We start from the raw sequence: 24,672 nt of genomic DNA on the forward strand, positions 1-24,672 counted from the left end.
TTCACAAAATATATCCACATCAAATCCCTGGAATGGATGAAAATGACCTAATTAAGAAAAACGGTCTTTGCAGATCTAATTAAGGATCTTGAGATCATCTGGATATAGGTAGGCCCTAAATACCATGATAAGTGTCCTGATAAGTGACTCAGAGAGGTAAGAGAGGCAATGTCAACACAGAGGCAGAAACTGGAGTGCTGCGCCCCTAAGGAATGTGAGTAGCCACCAGAATGTGGAAGAGATGCAGATATTAACCCCAGAGCCCCCAGGAGTACAGCCTTCCTGATATCTTCATTTCAGGCTCTGACGTCCAAACTATGAAAGGATAAATGTTGTTTTAAGCCACCAAGTTCATGGTAATTTGTTACAGCAACCTCAGGAAACAAATACAGGCCTTATCTACCTTTTCCAGGAAAAGGGGTGGGGATGAAGGTGGATTAACCATTATTTAAAACTCATTACAAAGCAGGATAATATTCAAATGCAACATATGAACAAAACGCAGCTACCACTATGGGGCAGCATAACCCAAGGAGGCAGGCTGTACTCGCCCCTACAAGCTCCCTGGCTCTCAACAGAGCCTCTGACACCTTGTTCACTGACTGTCAGTTTGAAGTTTGCCAGCATTACCAAACAGGTGGCTTTAGGACAAAGAAAAAAAACCCAACACGGACCCAAGCTCAAGTCCACTGAGTCTGTCACATAACTTCCATCTTGACAGACCTAAAGTGACATCTGCCAAAAACAGGGCTCCTTTAAGGACACTGGGGTGGAGGGTGAATTCCACGATTTATCCAGGGAAACTGCATTTGGTCCTTTTCTAATCCTCCATACAGTAAATCACTGATTTGGAGAGTAAAAAAGGATACTAGTATACAGGATCCAGCAGTACTTTCATGACATCATATACTCCAAACCATTACTAAAGGGTCTTTTTTTTTTTACACACAGACCAGCACAGCAAATTTTGAGAGAATGTTTTTTCTTTTTTAGAATGGATTTTCAGAGTTGGAAGAGGCCTGCTGAATCAAGTCTAGTCTTATTTTACAAATAAAGACTGCTAATCCCGGGAGTGACTAGCCCATGACAGTATCATGGCAGATCCTAGATTAAAACCCACATCTCCTGACTCTCAAGAGCTTTTGTTTTAGAAACCTAAAGACTTATAAACCTCTCCTACTATTACCTAGGCTCTAGATCCTCTTTTACAACTGTCTATTAAACATTTTCATCTGAATATTCTGAAGGCACCACTTGCACTCATTTAACAAACACACAGTGTTTACAGCATCTTCCTACACACACATAAAACCAAGGAACTAGTATTTTCCCCTATCCCAACTTAAGAGAACAAACTGACCTCAGCCCAGGGCGGCTGCCTGGAAGAGCAGATGGATCTGTATTTAACCAAAAGGCTATCTGGAGACATGTAATAGAAGGAAAGTGCAACTCAAGTTCATTGCCACTCAGAATTGAGAGGCTGAAGATATACACGCTGTAAGACAACCATCCTGCTCTTTTTCAGGTACCTCCTGGCACTGTGTTGTCTTGCCTCAGTTTAGGAAGTAATCAGGACAACTATCTTAGGTCTTTCAACTTTGAGAAAGCACACTAGCCATATTCCCAGCTCAGATGCTTGTTAGGCAGATGTCTATAGATAACCAGCCCGACTATTAAAAGCTGCAAATTCCAGTACACACTACTTGCTATTAAAGGCATTGTGGATCCACCAGAATACTTTATCTCCATTCTCAGAGAACTTGTAAGAGTTGTGCTTCTTCTGCCCTGGCTTAGACAAACCTGAGGACCACTTTTCTAAAAATAAATGGTATGCATTTCATGCCCTCAGCTCTGGCTTCACTATATTCCTCCTACCACGTCCCTCAATTCACAACGCCTCCACTGATATTGTATATATTTTTGTAAGCTGCCTTAAATTCATTTGCAAATAAGGCAGAATATAAATCCATTACAGCTGTGCTCAAGCTGGAGCGTTAGATTCAGGAGAGCTATAAAGAACTACTGCAAAGAATGACCAGGACTGCTTGAAAGCACTTTAGGTCTGCATGTTCAAATTTTTATTCTTAAACCTATTTTGAAGGAAATATCGACACTTAAAGGCTAATCCCATGGTCAAAAGCTGAGTTCTCCCTTCCCCACAATCCTTAGGTTTGAGCCCACTCACTTCCTGGTATCTTCATACCTATTTTTTTTACACTACAAGAGGGTAGGCATGAAGTCAGCACAGTTCAGGTCATGGACTCTGGAGTCAGACCAGGGTCCGGATCTCGGGCTCAACCACTTGCAGTATGACTTTGAGCAAGTTACCCGACTTCTCCAAGTTCAGATTCCTCCTCTAAAACAGGGACAGCAGCAAGTCTCAAGGGTGGTTGCGATGATTAAATAAAATAATGTCATAAAGAAGCATCTAACCCTGGTGCCTGGTACCCAGCAAGGAAGGCCTCAATAGAGGACAGCTAACGAAATACATTCTAACTAAACTAAGAGTTCTGACCACAATTTACATTTGTTTAAAATAATGAAATAATGAAGCTAACAGTTCCCCTAGAATCAATAATCTACAGAAACATCAAATTTAGAGGGGGAGAAGACATCTTGCATCCTATCCTCAACACTGGGTGGGTGTTGTTACCTGAGCTGCCCTGGCTTACATGTAGATGTCACGCTTCTTGAGATGCACCTTAACCAAAATACCTCTGATGATGTAAAATGAGAAGCTTGTCACTCTATGTACATGGTAGGGGACTAAAAAAGAAAAATATACACACATCAGTTAGCTCCACAAGCATGGAGCTGGGGGTGACAGGGATGTATTCTGTCACCACTGTGACGGGGGAGCAAGCCCTACAAGGCCTTTTATAGTTTGAGTTTTCTAGTACTCCGCTTCTATAGCTAAGTCAAGTCCACCACAAGCAGCAGAATGGCAGAACTGAAAGTTGGCACCACCTTCCTGTCACTTAGACTTTCAAAGGGCGAGGCAGCTTCGAATGCAGAGCAAGTTCCATCGCTTAGGTTTTAGCACCACTTTCCTCTGCTTTGCTTTTGATCACTGCCTATGGGTCCCACAAGATTCTCTATGAACTCTCCAGATACTTTAAAACTTAGTCCTTCCTCAAATTTTTTTTTGGAATCTGACTTAACAAATAATTAAAATTTAGTTCTCACCCCTCTCAGTTGCTGGCAGAGTTCAAGAGAACCAAAAAGCAGTAAGCAGAAGGGACGTGAACAACCCACAAACTAGATCATGAGATCACCAATGTAACTAGAAACACAACACTTGTACCAGGCACTGTTCTAAGCACTTCACAGAAATTAATGGACTTGATGCCCACAACAGCCCATTAGGGCTCCTAGAAAGTCTACGAGGATTCAATGCCTTCAAAATTCACATTAAAACATACAAATTGTATCCCCTATTACAAGACCTAACTCAGACCAGACATAAGTAATTATACTCCTGGAAGCAACTGGTGCTGCCTGGACCATAAGACAGACATTCTGCTCCTCTGCTCCCAAGAGCAAGTGCATGAGGGCTGCTCGGGACTTCCTCTCATGGCCCTAATCCTTCAGCTTGTCCTGTTACTCACCTCTCTCTCATATGCTTCCCATCCTCCAAATATTTAAATGCTGCTTGCTCCACAAAGCTCCGACTCCCCTTCCACGGGCAGAACCCCCACGGCAATCTGTGCAGACCTCTCTTAGGGCACGCCTCACTTTCTGACTTGAGTTATAATTACATACATATTTGTCACACCCTTCTGGGAAGGGGAAGGTCACTGAGAAAGAATCTGTATCCAGTTAATTTTTCTTACCCTCTGGGACCTTTCAATAGGCTGATGAAATTAACGTATAATTTTTAAATCATGAACCCACCGAACACAGCATCCTCGTCAGCCTCTAATTTATCTCTTCTTCAACCTCCCCTATGCTAAATATGCTTCTAGAATCCTTTCCAGAATCTACCCTAAAATTTCCCTTCATTAGCATACTCCGAAGTCTTCAATGGTAGTGGACGCTTTCACAGACTGCCTGCCAGGTGATGTGCAAATGGTTCTCAGACCAATGTCTCTGGTCAGCTCCTCCTTGAGTTTCAGATGTACTATTTTCTAACCACCTGACCAATTCTAAATTCTAAAAGAATTAAGACCAATTCTAAGGGACCCATTTGGTGAAATTTGTTAGCTTGAGCTAGCCTTCCAACACCAAATCTCATTATGTGACAAAGTCCCCCTGGCTTGGCTCCACAGCCACATTTGCTCTCAAATTTTTTTTTGCCTTTGCACTTCACATTGGGTCAGTTTCAAAGGCATTATCTGAAGTTTTCCTTAAAGACTCCTTGGTGTCCTTGATTTAGGGCAGCTGTAACAATATCGCTAACTCCAGTCCTCTGTTATGTACTATATACTCCAACAGCCTTAGCTCTCTACTCTCACCATTTCAGTTTCCTCACTGACAATATACCATAATAAATTCTACCAGGCAAAGTTGTGGTGAAGATTAAAGTGGCACACAGCACAGTGCCCAGCCTGCAGGAACAGAAACCATCGTTAACTCTGCCAGCCGCGTGTGTGCACGTGCGCGCTCCTTTGGCCTGCTGCCTCGGACAGGGGTGGCAGGGACATCCAAGACCTTCACAGTCGTTTCACTGAATGTCCCTTTCCTGAGCTACGTATCGACCCTTTCTAGTCTATCCCTCCACATAGCACAAGGCCACACTGCAGGTGGATCACACATGACCCAGTGTGAAGCCTAAGACACAGAAGCCAGCATTAGCCATCTGCCTGCCATGTACTGAGCACACCATTTTGCTAAGCGCTTTTCATAAGTCATTCTACATGATGCTTCAACTCTGCACCTTAGTCATTTCCACTTCAAAGGTGAGGAAACAGAGGCTTAGAAACATGATAACATGTGTCCTAAACTAGGAAGCTAGAAAATAACAGAACTAGGACAGCCACAAGCCCGCATGCTTACTATCCACACCACCCTGTTTCACACCACAGAACGATGGTGAAGTTTTCTGTGCCCTCCTTAGACTGGGCCACCCTCTTCCGCATGATCAGGGCGCCCGCTGCTCACAGCCACCAGTCTTTCCTGCCAGTGACCCCCCCGTGCTTCCCCTTCCATTCCCATCAACCACCTGCAGTCATTTCTTTGCACTGCAGAGAACACTGCACGAGCCAGTCTCACTGCATATACTCCTTTTACTTTCCTGATCAGTAAAACAATCGTGAATTTTCCCTTTGCTGGTATGCAATTTTTTATTTCCACTGGGTTCAATGCCATTCCAAACAATGGAAGCTGATCTCTGCAGGCTGGCTGATCTCTGCGTAAACAAGGGCTCAACACTGAAGAGTCTCTGGGCCAATGGTGATTTTTTTTGATGCGTTAACCCCAACCGGTTCTCTGTAGATGTAGATAAAATGCCTTTGCTTGAGTAGTTAGTTGCCTACTATATTAAGCTTCTCATCAGAGCTTAGAAACTAAGCCAAATCTTTTACCTCTTCAAAATCACCTCTTGTGACTTGTCCACTACAAACTTTCTCTGTCCACTATGTCCTAGTAAACCCTTGCTTGACAAACTCTACCTAAACTTATACCTTTTTTAAAACTTATCAAGTTCTAAACCTTTTTTTTTATAGTACATGCTTTTTACTAATGTTAAAAATAAATAAAAGCTTATGATGGACAGTAACCGTAATGTGGTTGTTAGGGGGGACCTGATATAGGGGAGAGCATAGTAAACATAGTATTCTTCAGGTAAGTGTAGATTAAAAATTTAAAAAAAAAAAAAGAAAGAAAGAAAGAAAAGGGGGATTACTCCTTAACAGGATAAAACTATTGGTAAATCAAAGATCAACGCATGCTTTAAATATCCTTAATGTTGATCACTTAAAGGGTGTCAGATGATCAGCTATGGAGGTACTCTTTTCTGATAATATTCCTTTCTCTTAATTAAAAAAAAAAAAAAAAAGCAGTTACTGTGTGCTGACCTCCAATGAGTTCTGCACAGTGGTATAGAGGGCATGTCAAAGTGTGGGCAAAGGGTCTGTTGGTTCAAGTACAGTTGGAAAATATCCATCATATCATAGATAAATTTTCACAAATGCCTAGGGTGCCTAAATGGTTTTCTTGGCTTCACTGGAGATGGCTGGTAATTATAGATTTGCTTTGTTTATGTCACCGTATTCCTATTATGTTAATATGTGTGTGCAAATTAGTTAGTAGTTTAAAACCTATACATACTTAAGGTACTATACAAGAAGATATGTCAAAGAAATAATCAATCCTCCCAAGTTTCCTTCATATGCTACATCTATAGCTTTTCTTCTTCCTTCCTAATTACAAACTTTAAATAGAATTCGTGCCTCATATCGAATTTACCGAGTATCATAATTCCTCCAGGTGGTAAAGATACCTCGAGACAAGTGCTGGGCATAGAAGCCACAGGGCATAAATCTGCAAAGAAGTAAAAAGCTAACCTTTGCAAACAATATGGCTTCTCTCTCACTTACCAACTTTACATTTCCCTGTATGGCCCCGGAAGATGACTGGTTAGCCAGAGACGGGTAAGATTCCTCAAGGGAGGAACAACCTAAGACAGGCACAGTCGCAGGGGGGCCATCAGGTGAGAATTTGGGGATCAACAGAGGTGAGGCTCAGAACCTCACCCCCCCTGCTTTGAGAGAAATCTTCTGCATCCGTGGATGTCTTGCTGCCCTTGTCTAGCCTGGATTAATACTTAGTCCATAGGCACACACCTGATCATCTGATCATCTACATTTGCCTTCTTACAGCACTAAACTATGTTTTCTACCTTTATCTTGCATCTACCTACCACTTCAGCATTTTATTAAAAATAAAAATAATAATAATTATAGGAGAAATGTGGGATCAACATATAAATCAAGTACAAAAATCAAATGAATATTCATATTTGACCTGATGGTTTATAGGTCATATTGCATGATCAAAACCGAAAGTTTCTGTGATGACTGCCCTTGTACTGTTCACCATGTAAGAATTTATTCACTCTGTAAGAATTCGTTCACCATGTAAGAACTTGTTCGTTATGCTTCAGAAGATTGGAGACTGACGAGAATTAGGCTTGAGATGGATTAATGATTGTACATTGAGCATTGACCCCCCTATACTGAATTTTATTGTTGTTAACAACCATTTGATCAATAAATATGAGAGATGCCCTCTCAAAAAAAAAAAAAAAAAAAAAAAAAAAATTAAAAGAATAGGCCAATTATATGGGTAAATGTAGTAACCACATTGTTTTTTCATGTGAAACCTTCGTAAGAGTGTGTATCAATAATACCTTAATTTTAAAAAGTAGGAAAAAATAATTTTTAAAATAAGAACAGGGATAAAAAACAACCTGCAGGTGATATTACTGTCCACATAAAAGACCCAAAAAAACCCTGCAAATTTTAAATATAAGACTTTAGTAAAATAGCCAGACATAAAAGCAGTATTCAAAAATGTAACTTTTGTGCTACACCATAAAATTGGAATGTTACAATGAATAGTATGACCCCTGAACAAAGATACACAAATTTGTGAACTGTACCTTGTTTTTATTTTTGCAACACTTCTGTACATCTAAAATTATCTTGAAATAAAAAATTGAAAAAATAAAAAAAAAAAAAAAAAAAACACCTTGACTTCCAGTTGATGTGCTCATTCTGCAAAATCCTTTTTACTGCTTTCCACCATATTAAATATATATTTGTTAAAGAACGTCAAGGATGATTGCTTCAAGCCAGTAAGGATAACATCATAGTCTGAAGTCAAAGTTGACTCCTTTTGACAGCTCACACCTATACATCACCACTGAGCTTTGGTTATTTATAGAGGGGTGAACATCGTACACGCATAGTTGGGAAAGGTTATGGATTATACGTATGTGTATTTTAATTACTACTCTAGTATGTGATTGTTCTGGTTGTCAATAGTTTTAATCTGTAAATTGAGTCTATTAATTACTCTCTCCTAGCATGATTTTATGAATTGCTTTAAACTATCACTCTCTAGAATTTTAAGATTTGTGATTAAAAGAAAAAAAGGTTAAAAAAAAAAAAAATAAAAATAAAAATAAATAAAAGCTTAATAAAAGCTTTATCGTCTTCAAAAACCAAAAATAGGGCAAAATGATAAAATATTCAAAGAGGAAGAAGCCCTTCAAAATCAACAGAGCATTTATGGAAACATTTTCATCTCTGGTTCTCTCAGGCTTTAATGTGAGGAACATCATTTAAAAAGTAAATTAATTTTACCAAAATGTACTACACCAATGTACAGAAAATGGAAATTCCAGGATTTTCACCTGACTCTTCTTTATCTCGCCCACTGGATAGGTGTGATGAGGTAAAACAGCCTGTTGCACAGGCTCCTGCCTGCATGCCCATTGGCAGTAGTAAGCTATTGCCCGCCAATACTTTAAGAAGAGATCTGCCCAGGGCTAACATGTGGCCTGAAGCAGAAGCAGGGAGCCAGGGGACAAGGAGAGCAGGAAGCAGCAGAGCCCAGTGACAGGAAGAGAGAAAGGAGTCTAAAGAAGAGGAGGGCAGGAGGGGTGGAAACAGAGCCATGAGCAGCAGCAGTGCCCAAGGAGCAGAGGCTGGAGCCAGGCCAGATGGAGACGGGCTTGTTGCCTGTAGACAGCCGGGTGACTGCTGTGAGAATAAGACTTGGTATGAGTCCTTTTTCCCCCCCCAACCATTTGTTGTCCTTATTCCATCTCACCGAATTCATAGTGAACTTGCCTGGAGTTGGAAAGCACCTCCTCCTAGAGTTACAACCAGCCTCTGTTTAACCACAGGTCTGCATTATCCACATCTCCAGTAACATGTGTACTTAAATCAGATTCTCAGAGGAACAAACAAAATCAATCAACAAAATGGACAATTAAATGGTGAGTAACAGTAACTTACCTACTTCCGTGAGTTGGTGTCTTTCTAGTGTCAAATTCTTTGGATCCTTAATAAAATGAAAGGGTTGTATTTTAATACCTTCAATTTGAGGGAATAATAAAGCAAAGCCAGACTCTCCAATTTCTATCTCCTGAGGTCGATTGCTACCTGATCCCATTGGAGTCACTAGGAAAAAAATTAAAATAGTTTCATGAACAGATTTTAAAATCATGAAGTTTCATTTGGTAATGGTATAAATTACCGGGCCTCACACAGATAACTGTAGTTTAGATCACTAAGATAGTAAGTCAATAGGCCACTATCTGAGCATAACATTTTCAGCTTTGAAATTTTTAAGGGTACAGTGCCATGATATCTATAATTTACTTGCAAATAGCTCAGAAAGAAATGTTTTTATAAACAAGGGCAGAAAAAAGCAAATGTTGCAAGATTTTTGAAATTTGTCAATCTAGATGAAGGGTATATGGGTGTTTATTGTATTATTGTTCTTTCAACTTTTCTATAGGTTTCAAGTTTTTCTAAATATAAAGTTGGTAGGTGGTAAATGTATCTTCACAGTAATTCCTTTAAAAATTTTAGCCTAGAAATACTTAACAATTATATAAAGCATGTATAAATATATACACATATACACAAAGTACTTTCATCACAGAATTTTTAATAGGAAATAAAAGGAAAAACAATAATGATCAAAAGTTATATTATACAATCAAACATAGCCATTAAGAATGACAGACATTGATATGGAAATGCCTGTAATATACTGTGTATTTCAAAGGTAGATGTTACAGAATTATACCCCCCCATTTATATGTTGAAGTCTTAATCCCCAATGTGAGTATATTTGGAGATAAGGCCTTAAAAACAGTAAATAAGGTTAAATAAGGTCATAATGGTGAGGCCCTAATCCAATAAGACTGGTATCCTTATAAGAAAAGGCAGAGACACCAGAGATGAATGCATACAGAGAAAAGGCCATGTGAGGACACAGGGAAAAGGCACAGCACCTATCTGCAAAGCAAAGGCCTTGTCTTGAACTTCCTGCTTCCATAAATGGAAGAAAATTAATTTTTGTTGTTTAAGCCACCCAGTCTATGGTATTTTGTTATGGCAGTGCTGGTAAACTAGTACAGATACAGTAGATTACAAGTCTATAGAAAATTATATTGTTGATTTATATACACACATACATCCTTGTATAATGCTACATACTGAATGCCTGGAAGGTTATGCATCATTAACATCAATAGAGTGCTTCACTCTATGGGTGCTTAAAGGTGTTTAATCTTTTCTTTTTTGCTTATCTGTATTGTGAAATAAAGAAAAGCTGACCACTATACAGGGACCACCAAAAAGATTTCTAAGGCTAAATATTGGTCTTAAAAAGGATCCCCAAGAAAAACAAACAAAAAACCATCTTTTAACTTAATGACTAAATGATTGGCATCCTCATTCCTGTTCAAAGATAAGCAAGATGTTTATCTTTATCCCTTTATTTCCTCTGGGGCCAAGTGCCACCAAGATGTGTACTGCTCCCCAGATCTTTTCTTTGCATAATATGTCTATGTAAATGAAATATAACTCCCCTTTGAAGTTCTGTCTCTCTTGGCTGTCTCCTGTAGGATATAAACCTTCCTATGACTTGAATTCTCTGGAACATATCTGTATACCACCCATAGGAGTTATATCTTCATGGTACTGGGTCCAAAATTTTGGCTCAAATAAAACTCCATCTTTATTTTCAAGGTTACTTTATTGAATTTTTCATCAACAGTATCTTCTGATTTTTTTTCTTGACAATAAATGACTATCACTAGTATAAAGAAGAAACAAATATTTTTTAAATGTGTTAAGCCTTTTGGAAACCAAAGCCAGGGCAAAATGAAAAAAATATTCCAAGAGAAAATTTCAGAATCAAGTTAAACCTCCAAATAATATATTCGGAATTAAACATATGAACATAAAATTTGAGAGTTTATTATAAGGCCCCTTCCTCTCACAAAAAAATATCAAAACATAAAAGCAATTTTTAATATGTCTGTAGCAGATCTCAAGATAATCTGAATTAAACACCAACAGGCTTTTAATAGAAATTAACAAGCAGATTCTAAAATATATGTGTAAATGCAAAAGACCTAGATAGCCAAGTCAGTCTTTAAAAAGAACATCAAGACTTACAGTAATATGGCATTGGTTTAAGGACAGACAAATCAATGGAATTAAATCCAGGAAGAGATCAACAAACATACAATCAATTATTTTTGAAAAAGGTGCCAAGATAATGAGGAAAGTAAAGTATTCAACAAATGGTGATAGAATAACTGGATAAACATGGGGGGCAAAAAAACCCTAATCTTGAACCCCTATTTTATACCATACACAAAAATTATTTCAAGTTAGGTAACACAGCTAAATGTAAGAGCTAAAACTATACATACAACTTATACAAGAAGACGTTAAGAGTGTATCTTTGTGACCATGGGTAGTCAAAGATTTCTGGGAGAGAAGCTGAAAAACATTAACCATGAAAAAAAACATAGATAAAATAGATTTCACCAAAATAAAAGTTTATTGCTCATCAAAAGACACTATTAAGAAAATAAAAGAGAGCAACAGATTGGGAGACAATATTTACACATATCCTTATAAAGGTCTTGTATCAAATATATAAACAACTGCTACAACTCAATAATAAAAAGAAAATCCAACTTAAAAAAATCAATAGACTTTGATATCTCATAAAATCAGATACACAAATAGCCAACAAACACATGGAAAAGTGCTCAACATAGTCACTAGAGTAATTCAAATTTAAACCACTACAGAAGCCTCTTCATACCTAGTACAATGGCTAAAATGAAAGACGCATCTGATAAGACACCAAGTGTTAGCGAGGATATGGAGCAAGGAGCAACTGGAACCCTCATCCATGGCTGGTGAATAGAAAATAGAACCAAGTTGGGAAAACTGTTTAGCAGTTTCTTATAAAATTAAACAAACACCAACCCTAAGACCGAGTAATTCCACTTCTTGGTAATTGCTCAAGAAGACAAGAATGTTCATAAAAACCTTGGGACTTAAAACAATCCCCCAGATCCCCATCAAAGAAACAACAGAAGACAGAAAGGCTTAAACATGGCGGTGTGAGAGGTGAGACAGAAACCTCCTCCCAAAACACACATATGAAAATTTCACAAATACATTAAATCCTGAAAGAGCAACAAGAAAGGCAGCTGTGGCAGACTGTCTACACCTGGGGAAACCAGAAGACCTCAAGGAAAGGGGTAAAGTACCAAAGCCCTTCCCCACCCCAGCTCACCAGAGGGAGGAAGAGTAATGGTGCAGGGAAGTGGTGGAAGCCTGGAACTGCTGAACACCCAGCCTGGAGGTCTGCTCTGGGAGCACGAATCTACATTACATGGAGCTCTGGAGATCAGTGGGGTTGGAAAGCTAAGACAGGCAGAATACTTGGAGAGACTGAGATTCTAGCAGCTTGTGGAAAACATGTATCCACAACCGGCTGCTCAGGGGCAAAACAAAGGTGGGCAGTCTGAGAGACTTCCCCACAGCGAGAAGGCTGCTAAAGGGGCAAGGAATGCACAGAACTTGCTGCTCAGGAGAAAGGACAGGTGGACAAAACTGTCCTGGCGCATGATGCCCAGCAGGTAGGGAACTTTGAGGAACTTCAGGCCCTCCAACCCCACGGCTGACTACTCAGCTATGAGGATCCCCACCACAATACACAGCCTGCTGTGCCTTCCTCCCAGCTTGGCACCAGCTCCCAAACAGGTTGTCCCCGCCATTGCGCCTGGCCAGCTAGAGGGCGGCCCACCTATGACAGCTACAAGTGCAAAGCATAGAGGCTTCTCCCTGTGCACTCAGCCCATTGGCCCTGACACTGGAGACAGGCATTGAAGCCAGGAAGCAGGAAAGAGCTCTTTCCTCCCGGCAGACACCAGTGCCGCTTGCCCAAGAACCCCACCATCGCTCCGGGGGCTGGGCACTAGAGGGCAACACCTACAATATAAACTGTCAAAGGAGCCAGGTTCAAAACAAAATCCCACACCACCAGAAAGAGAGCCAAGTGAAAATGAACTCATCAAACTTCCTCTTTTGAAGAGATTTCAAAACAAAAATCATAAACATGCTTATGGAGGTACAGAAAAATATTCAAGAACTCAGTGAGGAATTCGAGAATGAGATAAAGACACTGAAGAATACAGTATCTGAAATTAAACATACACTGGAAGGATTTAAAAGCAGATTAGATGAAGTAGAGGAGATGGTACATGAAACAGAAACTAGAGAATAGGAATACAAAGTTGAGGCACAGAGAGAGAAAAAAGGATCTCTAGGAATGAAAAAATATTGAGAGAATTGTGTGACCAATCCAAACAGAACAATATTTGCATTATACGGGTGCCAGAAGGAGAGAAAAAGGGATAGAAAGTATCTTTGAGGAGGTAATTGCTGAAAACTTCCCCAATCTGGGGAAGGAGTTAGTCTCTCAGGCCATGAAGGTACACAGATCTCCCAACATAAGAGACCCAAGGAAGACAACCCCAAGACATATAGTAATTAAAATGGGGAAGATCAAGGATGAGGACAGACTATTAAAAGCAGCCAGACAGAGAAATAAGATTACATACAAAGGATAACCCACCAGGCTATCATCAGATTTCTCAACAGAAACCTTACTGGACAGAAGGGAGTGGGCACAATACATTTAATGCAATGAAACAGAAGGGCCTCTAACCAAAAATACTCTATCCATCAAGATTATCATTTATATTTTAAGGAGGGGTTAAACAATTTTCAGATAGGCAAAAGCTAAGAGAATTTACCTCCCACAGACTGTCTCCACAGTGTATTTTGGAGGGACTCCTATAGATCGAAGTGTTCCTAAGGCTAAATAGCTGTCACCAGAGGAAATAAAACCACAGTAAAGAAAGTAGAACACTTAATTACTAAGCAGATGCAAAATCAAATCAACAACCTCCAATGTCAGTCAAGGGATAGACAAAGAGTACAGAATATGATGCCTAATATATAAAGAATGGAGGAGGAAGAAAAAGAAAAAAAAAGAACCTTTAGATTGTGTTGGTAATAGCATACTAAGTGAGTTAAGTTAGACTGTTAGATAGTAAGGAAGTTACCCTTGAACCTTTGGTAACCACGAATCTAAAGCCTGCAATGGCAATAAGTACATACCTAAAAAGCTTCTGTACAGTAAAGGACAGCATCAGCAAAACAAAAAGGCATCGTAGAGTATGGGAGAATATATTTGTAAATGACATATCCGACAAAGGGTTAACATCCAAAATATATAAAGGACTCACACACCTAAACACCCAAAAAGCAAATAACCCTATTAAAAAATAGAGGAAAAACCAAAAAGAAGGGAGGAGCCAAGATGGCAGCATGAGTAGGGCAGCGGAAATCTCCTCCCAAAACCATATATATTTTTGAAAATACAACAAATACAACTATTCCTAAAAGAGAGACCAGTGGATACAGTACAACAGCCAGGCTACATCTACATCTGCAAGAAACCAGCATCTCATGAAGGGAGTAAGATACAAGCCGCGGCCCGGCGGGACCCGTGGGCTTCCGCCCACCCCAGCTCCCCAGTGGGAGGAAAGGACAGGGAGCAGGGAGGGGGAGGGAGCCCAGGACAGCTGAATAACCAGCTCTGGCAATCCACACTGGGAGTGCAGAAACACACTACATGGTGTGCTGGACATTAGAGATACGGAAAAGTAAGACCTGTGAGCAGGTCCCCGCAGCCGGTTCCCCTGGGACAAAAGAAAAGTGAGTGCTTTTTGAAAGTCTTAAAGGGACAGGGACCCCACGGCTGGACGGAAGCACCCCGGCACACTCAACCCAGCAGGCTGGGAATTCTGAGGAACTTCGGGTGCCCCAGACCCCTGGGTGGCAATGCACCCCTGAAGCCCCTCATGGTGATAGGCAGCCTACCAGTCGTTCCCATGGCCGCCGCAGCCCAGACACAGCAGCCAAGCAGGTGGAGAGTGGCTGTGTGCACGAGCGGCAGCGGGGCACCCTGAGAGAGGCCGCACGTGCCCGCGGTGGCAGAGCAGCCAGAGAGCGGCCGTGCCCACAGCAACCGCCCAGAATCTCCTTCCAGCGTGCAGCTGCCCAGAGCAGGCAGAGGAAATGGGGGCAAGGCACAAAGGGGACCGTTCTGGCAGAAGAGCACTCCCGGCGTGCCTGCCGCTCCCCGCAGGGATTTGGGTTACCCTGATGGGGATCCTGCCCATGGCAGTTCAGGAATTTAATCTGGAGGATGTTCCAGGTGTGTGGGTAACAGGTGTGTGTGACACAGGCAGCGGTGAAGTACAAGGTGACCAAAAAGCAGGAAAGGACATTGTTCTCCCAGCTGACACACGCGCTGCCTGCCTACAGCTACCTCTATCGCCATGAAAAGGCAGAAGAATTTGGTTCAGTCCAGAATTACCCAGACAACCCCCAAGAGAGGGCCTGGGAGATAGATTTAACCAATCTTCCTGAAAAAGAATTCAAAATAAACGTCATAACCATGCTGACAGACCTGCAGAAAAATATGCAAGAGTTAAAGGATAAAGTTGGGAGGGAGAATACAGAAATAAAACAATCTCTGGAAGGACTTAAGAGCAGACTGGATGAGGTGCAAGAGGCTGTTCATGGAATAGAAACCAGAGAACAGGAACACAGAGAAGCTGAGGCAGAGAGAGGTAAAAGGATCTCCAGAATGAAAGAATATTAAGAGAACTGTGTGGCCAATCCAAACAGAACAATATTCACATTATAGGGGTACCAGAAGAAGAAGAGAGACAAAAAGGGATAGAAAGTGTCTCTGCAGAAATAATTGCTGAAAACTTCCCAAACTGGGAGAGGAAATACTTTCTCAGACTATGGAAGCCCACAGATCTTCCAACACAAGGGACCCAAGGAGGACAACATCAAGACATATAATAATTAAAATGGCAAAGATCAAAGACAAGGACAGAGTATTAGAGGCAGTCAGAGAGAGAGAAAAAGGGTCACCTACAAAGGAAAACCCATCAGGCTATCATCAGACTTCTCAACAGAAACCTTATAGGCCAGAAGAGAATGGCATGATATAGTTAATGCAATGAAACAGAAGGGCTTTGAACTAAGAATACTGTATCCAGCACGATTATGATTCAAATATGAAGGAGGGATTAAACAATTCCCAGACAAGTAAAAGTTGAGGGAATTTGCCTCCCACAAACCACCTTTGCAGGATATTTTAAATGGACTGCTCTAGATGGAAGCACTACTAAGGCTAAATAGATGTCAACAGAGAAAATAAAATCAGAACAGGGAAAGCAGACCAAACAAATACTAACTAAGGCAAAAAATAAAATCAACTATTCACAAAAGCAATCAAAGGAAACAAAAGAGTACACAATAAAACACCTAACATATAAAGACTGGAGGAGGAGGAATAAGAAGGGAGAGAAATAAAGAATCATCACACAAGAAGATGGGGTACATATACACACTGGAATATTATTCAGCCATAAGAAGAAAATAAATCCTACCATTTGCAACAACATGGATGGAGCTAGAGGGTATTATGCTCAGTGAAATAAGCCAGGTGGAGAAAGACAAGTACCAAATGATTTCACTCATCTGTGGAGTATAAGAACAAAGAAGAAACTGAAGGAACAAAACAGCAGCAGACTCACAGAACCCAAGAATGGACTAACAGTTACCAAAGGAAAAGGGACTGGGAAGGATGGGTGGGAAGGGAGGGATAAGGGGGCAGGGGAAGAATGGGGGCATTACGATTAGCATGTATAATGTGGGGGAAGGCACGGGGAGGGCTATGCAACACAGAGAAGAAAAGCAGTGATTCTACAGCATCTCACTATGCTGATGGCCAGTGACTGTAATGGGGGTAGTGGGGGGTGACTTGGTGAAGGGGGGAAACTAGTAAACATAATGTTCCTCATGTAATTGTAGATTAATGATATCAAAAAATAAAAAATCATCACACTGTGTTTATAATACCTTAATAAGAGAGCTAAGTTCGACAGTTAGATAGTAAAGAAGCTACCCTTGAACCTTTAGAAACCAAGAATCTAAAGACTGCAATGGAAATAAGTACATATCTTTCAACAATCACCCTAAATGTAAATGGACTGAATGTACCAATCAAAAGACACAGAGAAATAGAATGGATAAAAAAGCAAGACCCATCTATACACTCCTCACAAGAGACACACCTCAAACCCAAAGACATACACAGACTAAAAGTTAAGGGATGGAAAAAGATATTTCATGCAAACAATAGGGAGAAAAAAGCAGGTGTTGCAGTACTTGTATCAGACAAAATAGGCTTCAAAACAAAGAAAGTAACGAGATAAAGAAGGACATCACATAATGATAAAGGGGTCAGTCCAACAAGAGGATATAACCATTATAAATATATATGCACCCAATACAGGAGCACCAACATATGTGAAACAAATACTAACAGAATTAAAGGAGGAAATAGAATGCAATGGATTCGTTCTAGGAGACTTCAAGACACCACTCACTCCAAAGGACAGATCCACCAGACAGAAAATAAGTGAGGACACAGAGGCAATGAAGAACACACTAGAACAGATGGACTTAACAGACATCTACAGAACTCAACATCTGAAAGCAACAGGATACACATTCTTCTCAAGTGGACATGGAACATTTTCCACAATAGACCACATACTAGGACACAAAAAGAGCCTCAGTAAATTAAAAAAGATTGAAATTCTACCAACCAACTTCTCAGACCACAAAGGTATAAAACCAGAAATACATTGTACAAAGAAAACAAAAAGGCTCACAAACACATGGAGGCTTAACAACATGCACCTAAATAATCTATGGGTCAATGACCAAATTAAAACAGAGATGAAGCAATATATGGAGACAAATGACAACAACAGCACAAAACCCAAATTCTCTGGGATGCAGGGAAGGCTGTTCTAAGAGGAAGTATATAGCAACCCAGGCCTATTTAAAAAAGGAAGAACAATCCCAAATGAATAGTCTAAAGTCACAATTATTGACACTGGAAAAAGAACAAATGAGGCCCAAAGTCAGTCAAAGGAGGGACACAATAAAGATCAAAGAAATAAATAAAATTGAGAAGAATAAAACAATAGAAAAAAATCAATGAAACCAAGAGCTGGGTCTTTGAGAAAATAAACAAAACAGGTAAGCCCCTAGCCAGACTTATTAAGAAAAAAAGAGAATCTACACACATCAACAGAATCAGAAATGAGGAAAAATCACAATGGACACCACAGAAATACAAAATTATAAGAGAATGTATAAAAATGTATATGCTAACAAGCTGGAAAACCTAGAAGAAATGGACAATTTCCTAGAAAAATACAACCCTCCAAGGTTGACCAAGAAAGAAACAGAAAATCTAAGCAGACCAATTACCAGCAACAAAATTGAATCGGTAATCAAAAAACTACCCAAGAACAAAATCCCCAGGCAAGATGCATTCACCACTGAATTTTGTCAGACATATAAGAGAAGACATAATACTCATTCTCCTTAAACTTTTCCAAATAAAGAAGAGGAGGGAAAACTTCCAAACTCTTTCTATGAAGCCAGCATCACTCTAATACCAAAACCAGGCAAAGACCCAACAACAAAAAAAAATTACAGACCAATAACCCTAAAGAACATAAATGCAAAAATACTCAAGAAAATATTAGCAAAGCGAATTCAAAAATACATCAAGAAGATCATACACCATGATCAAGTGTGATTCATCTCTCTTGTAAGGATGGTACAACATTCGAAAATCCATCAACATCATCCACCACATCAACAAAAGAAAGACAAAAACCACATTATCATCTCCACAGATGCTGAAAAAGCATTTGACAAAATTCAACATCCATTCATGATAAAAACTCTCAACAAAATGGGCATAGAGGGCAAGTACCTCAACATAATAAAGGCCATATATGATAAGCCCACAGCTAACATCATACTGAATAGCAAGAGGCTGAAAGCTTTTCCTCTGAGATTGGGAACAAGACAGGGATGCCCACTCTCCCCACTGTTATTCAACATAGTACTGCAGGTGCTGGCCATGGCAATTAGACAAAACAGAGAAACACAAGGAATCCAGATTGGTAAAGAAGAAGTTAAACTGTCACTATTTGCAGATGACATGGTATTGTACATAAAAAACCCTAAAGACTCCACTCCAAAACTACTAGAACTGATATTGGAATACAGCAAAGTTGCAGGATACAAAATTAATACACAGAAGTTTGTTGATTTCCTATACACTAAGGATCAACAAGCAGAAAGAGAAATCAGGAAAACAATTCCATTCAAAATAGCATCAAAAAGAATAAAATATGTAGGAACAAACCTAAGCAAGGAACTGAAAGACCTATACTCTGAAAACTACAAGACACTCTTAAGAGAAATTAAAGAGGACACACTAACAAATGGAAACTCATCCCATGCTCATGGCTAGGAAGAATTAATATAGTCAAAATGGCCATCCTGCCTAAAGCAATCTAAAGATTCAATGCAATGCCTATCAAAATACCAACAGAATTCTTCAACGAACTGGAACAAATAGTTTTAAAATTCATATGGAAACACCAAAGACCCTGAATAGCCAAAGCAATCCTGAGAAGGAAGAATAAAGCAGGAAGGATCTTGCTACCCAGCTTCAAGCTCTACTACAAAGCCACAGTAATCAAGACAATTTGGTACTGGCACAAGAACAGACCCACAGATCAGTGGAACAGACTAGAGTCCAGATATTAACCCAAACATATATGGTCAATTAATATATGAAAAAGATCCAAAGATATACAATAGGGAAATGACAGCCTCTTCAACAGCTGGTGTTGGCAAAACCGGACAGCTACATGTAAGAGAATGAAACTGGATCACTGTCTAACCCCATACACAAAAGTAAATTCGAAATGGATCAAAGATCTGAATGTAAGTCATGAAACCATAAAACTCTTAGAAAAAAACATAGGCAAAAATCTCTTGGATATAAACATGAGCGACTTCTTCATGAACATATCTCCCTGGGCAAGGGAAACAAAAGCAAAAATGAACAAGTGGGACTACATCAAACTGAAAAGCTTCTGTACAGCAAAGGACACCACCAAGAGAACAAAAAGGCATCCTACAGTATGGGAGAAAATATTCATAAATGACAGATCCAATAAAGGGTTGACACCCAAAATATATAAAGAGCTCACACACCTCAACAAACAAAAAGCAAATAATCCAATCAAAAAATGCTCAAAGGAGCTGAACAGACAGTTCTCCAAAGAAGAAATTCAGATGGCCAACAGACACATGAAAAGATGCTCCACTAGTCATCAGAGAAATTCAAATTAAAACCACAATGAGATATCACCCCACACCAGTAAGGATGGCCACCATAGAAAAGACAAACAACAACAAATGTTGGTGAGGTTGTGGAGAAAGGGGAACCCTCCTACACTGCTGGTGGGAATGTAAATTAGTTCAACCATTGTGGAAAGCAGTATGGAGGTTCCTCAAAAAGCTCAAAATAGAAATACCATTTTATCCGGGAATTCCACTCCTAGGAATTTACCCTAAGAATGCAGCACTCTAGTTTGAAAAAGACAGGTTCACCCCTATGTTTATTGCAGCACTATTTGCAATAGCTAAGAAATGGAAGCAACCTAAGTGTCCATCAGTAGATGAATGGATAAAGAAGATGTGGTACAGATACACAATGGAATATTATTCAGTCATAAAAAGTAAACAAATCCTACCATTTGCAACAACATGGATGAAGCTAGAGGCGGAGAAAGGCAAGTATCAAATGATTTCACTCATCTGTGGAGTATAAGAACAAAGAAAAAACCAAAGGCGCAAAACAGCAGAGGACTCACAGAACCCAAGAATCGACTAACAGTTACCAAAGGGAAAGGGACTGGGGAGGATGGGTGGGAAGGGAGGGATAAGGGGGTGGAAAAATGAAAGGGGGCCTTATGATTAGCATATATAATGTGGGGTGGGGGCACAGGGAGGGCTGTACAACAGAGAAGACAAGCAATGATTCTACAACATCTTACTATGCTGATGGACAGTGAGTGTAATGGCGTATGTGGGGGGGACTTGGTGATGGGGGGAGTGTAGTAAGCATAATGTTCCTCAGGTAATTGTAGATTAAAGATACCAAAATAAAAAAAATAAAAAAATTAAAATTGGGCCGAGGATATGAACAGACACTTCTCCAAGGAAGAAATTCAGATGGCCAAGAGGCACACAAAAAGATGCTCCACATTGCTAACTATCAGGGAAATGCAAATTAAAACCACAATGAGATATCACCTCATACCAGTGAGAATGGCCAACATAGAAAAGAGTAGGAACAATAAATGCTGGTGATGTGGAGAAAGGGGAGCCCTCCTCCACTGCTGGTGGGAATGTAAATTAGTTCAACCATTGTGGAAAGCAGTATGGAAGTTCCTCAAGAAACTAAAAATAGGAATAGTATTTGACCCAGGAATTCCACTCCTAGGAATTTACCGAAAGGAAACGAGATCTCAGATTCAAAAAGACATATGCACCTCTACGTTTACTGCAGCACTATGTACAAAAGCCAAGATATGGAAGCAACCTAAGTGTCCATGAGTAGATTAATGGATAAAGATGTGGTACATATACACAATGGGATACTATTCAGCCATAAGAAGGAAACAAATCCTACTTGCAACAACATGGGTGGAGCTGGAGGGTATTATGCTCAGTAAAATAAGCCAGGCGGAGAAAGACAAGAATCAAATGATTTCCCTCTTTTGTGGAGTGTAACAAGGAAGTAAAACTGAAGGAACAAAACAGCAGCTGACTTACAGTCTCCAAGAAAGGACTAGCAGTTACCAAAGGGGAGGGGTGGCAGAGGGTGGGTGGGGAGGGAGGGAGAAGAGGATTGAGGGTATTAATGATTAGTACACATGGTGTGGGGGGCATCACAGGGAAGTGACTGTGGCATCTTACTACACTGATGGACAGTGACTACAATGGGGTATTGGGGTACCTTGATAATATGGGTGAATGTAGTAACCACAGTGTTTTTCATGTGAAACCTTCATAAGAGTGTGTATCAATGATACCTTAATAAAAAAAAGAATAGAAAAACAAGTCATTGTCTATTTATACAACAGACTACTCAAGAAAATGTATTTTTTATAAATGAATAACTGATACAATGACATAAGTAAATCTCAAAAACATTCTGTTGTTAAAAAATAATATATATTGAGTGAAGGAGTCAAGACATAAAAAGAGTATATACCACATGATTACATTTTATGATACCCAACAACAGGCAAAACAAATCTCTGGTCACAGAAATCAGAATTGGGGTTTCCAATTGCAGGCAGGCATTGACAAGTGATAAGAAGAAATTCTGAAATGTCCTAAATTAAGTGACATACGGGCAGAGAATGAGGGAGAGAGACAGGGAAAGGTCATTGGTCAACAGCCGCAAGTCATAGCTGAGCAGAAACTCCATGTGCCTGGATGTTATTTTCCCATGCATCTAGAATGTCCCCAGGACCACTGACATCCTCGTGTGTGACTAGTGTCTTTCCACCATCAACTGCCAATCCACAAGTCTTCTCAGTGGACTAACCACCTATCCCCAGACATTCCCCCCTTTGCATTTAGCCCACCTTCTTTATCTACAACCACTGTGAACTTAGAGAACTTTCTTTCCTTGAGATCCTTACAAATGTTCCCTGTGTCCTGAGTGGTGGACATGCTGTTTTTGGGAACAGGCCTTGCTGCTGGTGAAGCAGAGACTTCCTGCGCTGGGGCTCAGTCCTCATTCCGGCTACGTCTGCAAAGGGTCAGTGAGCCCTTTCGTTTTAGAGACTCATCAGTCTCTGGAGTTTTTGATTTGTCACAGGAAAAGGGCACACAGGAACTTCCTGGGGGGATGCAAGTATTCTATATGTTGACTGGCATGTTGGATACACAAAGGCATAATTTGTCAATACTCATTAAATTGTACAATTAAGACTGTTCATTTCACTATAACTTAAGTTTACCTCAAGAGAAGGAAAACAACTTCTGAGATATCAAAAAGAACAAATTTTCTCAAACTTGAAATTTTCCAACCTAAAGAAGACGGGCTAGTAACAGAGAAGACAAGCATTGACTGTGCAGCATCTTACTACACTGATGGACAGTGACTGCAATGGGGCATGGGGGGGGACTTGATAATATGGGTGAATGTAGTAACCAGTGTTTTTTCTTGTGAAACCTTCGTAAGAGTGTTTATCAATGATACCTTAATAAAAATAAATAAATAAATTCCACAACAAAAAAAAAAAAGAAGAAGAGCTAGTAGCCCAATGGTTGTTTTAGAAGCAATCAATAAACCAGCCTACGAGAAAGGAACTCAGTGAGCTCTCTTGGTGAAAGTTTTGTTGGGACACGCATGGAATGGGCTCATAGAAAACACCTAGTTGTAGGGGAACCAAAACAGGAAGAAAGATGACAAGTATGGCCAAGAAAACACAAGAGGGCAAGTCCTGACTAAAGGAGGCTGGAATGGCACCTATTCCCAACACTAAGATAGTAAGAGAGTTTGGCAGAACAGACGTGTGAAGTGAAAACTGCTTCAGAGCAAAGCAAGTACAAAAGGCAGGCCTCTGGTAGACCTCTCACCCCTCACAATGGGGTCACCCAGCTTCACCCTCCCTCGCCCACCCCCAGCACCTAGCAGAAATTTTAAAAAGGTGGAATTTGAAAATTTCTCCAGTGCATGGGGTAGGGAGCTCTAAGAAAATGATGTTAAGAAATTAAAGCTATGACATTAAATATAACCCTTATCAAACACTAATTTAAGACGTAACTCATAACCGAGCACACACGATCACCCTCACCATAAAAAAAAAAAGGAAAGAAATTAAAGCTATGCTTCTATACAAACATTTGTCAATGACTAGTAATGGCAAAAACTAGACCACTCATTTAAGGAAAATTCAAGAAGTTGGGATTCCAATCCAAACATCAGAACCACTATCCCAATAGAATCTCTTCCCCATCAGCTAGAGAAAACACTCAAAAATAATAAAAACCAGCTGAAATTCACAAGCAAACTTGGAAAAGGGAAGAACGCCATGCTATAAACTTCCAACAATGGTAGCTAAGCAGACAAATAGAAGTCACGCCTAATCCCAGCCCCACCTCACACCTACCCACCAGAAATAGTACTAGCTGAACTGACAAAAGCGAGATGCTCGCTTAATGCTTTCTAGTTTGGAAAGAGGCAGAATGCCATCTTTTTCCTCTTAAGAGTGGCCCGTAGAAAGAAATGCTTTATATTTGGTTTACATAGACAACCCTGAGACTGGAAATATTAACCACAATAACTTAAGGAACATTAATGTAAGTCAAACAGAATACCATAGTAAATATGAATACCTTAACTGTATTTTGGGTAGCCAAAAACATAAATGTCTTTTTAAGCTACAAATAATTCACCAATCTGTAGGACCCCACATAAATACAAGGCAAGAAATCAAGCTGATATTTTCTCTCACCTACAATTCCTGGGGTCACAATTCCAAGGATTTGGCATTGTTTCGGGAATAGTTTCTCAAGGGCAAATGCTGTTTCCATTGTGGTCCTTTTCCTTGCTGTAATAATACGG

The 24,672-nt window shown here is 40.0% G+C and overlaps 1 protein-coding gene and 1 pseudogene across 1 annotated transcript in view; one reads left to right on the plus strand and one right to left on the minus strand.

The window, feature by feature from the left end:
• Nucleotides 1-24,672, minus strand: part of FBXO22 (F-box protein 22) — a 38,358-nt gene that overhangs the window by 8,201 nt on the left and 5,485 nt on the right. Inside the window, exons 4-5 of the mRNA XM_073212234.1 lie at nucleotides 24,563-24,658; nucleotides 8,964-9,128 (exon numbers count right to left, since the gene is read on the minus strand). Of these exons, the coding sequence (XP_073068335.1) occupies nucleotides 8,964-9,128; nucleotides 24,563-24,658 (261 nt within the window). The remainder of the gene's footprint in view (nucleotides 1-8,963; nucleotides 9,129-24,562; nucleotides 24,659-24,672) is intronic.
• LOC140843303 (U6 spliceosomal RNA) lies at nucleotides 7,514-7,609 on the plus strand (annotated as a pseudogene).

The sequence above is a fragment of the Manis javanica genome, chromosome 8 (genome assembly GCF_040802235.1).
Source record: "Manis javanica isolate MJ-LG chromosome 8, MJ_LKY, whole genome shotgun sequence".
NCBI classification, from domain to species: Eukaryota; Metazoa; Chordata; class Mammalia; order Pholidota; family Manidae; genus Manis; species Manis javanica.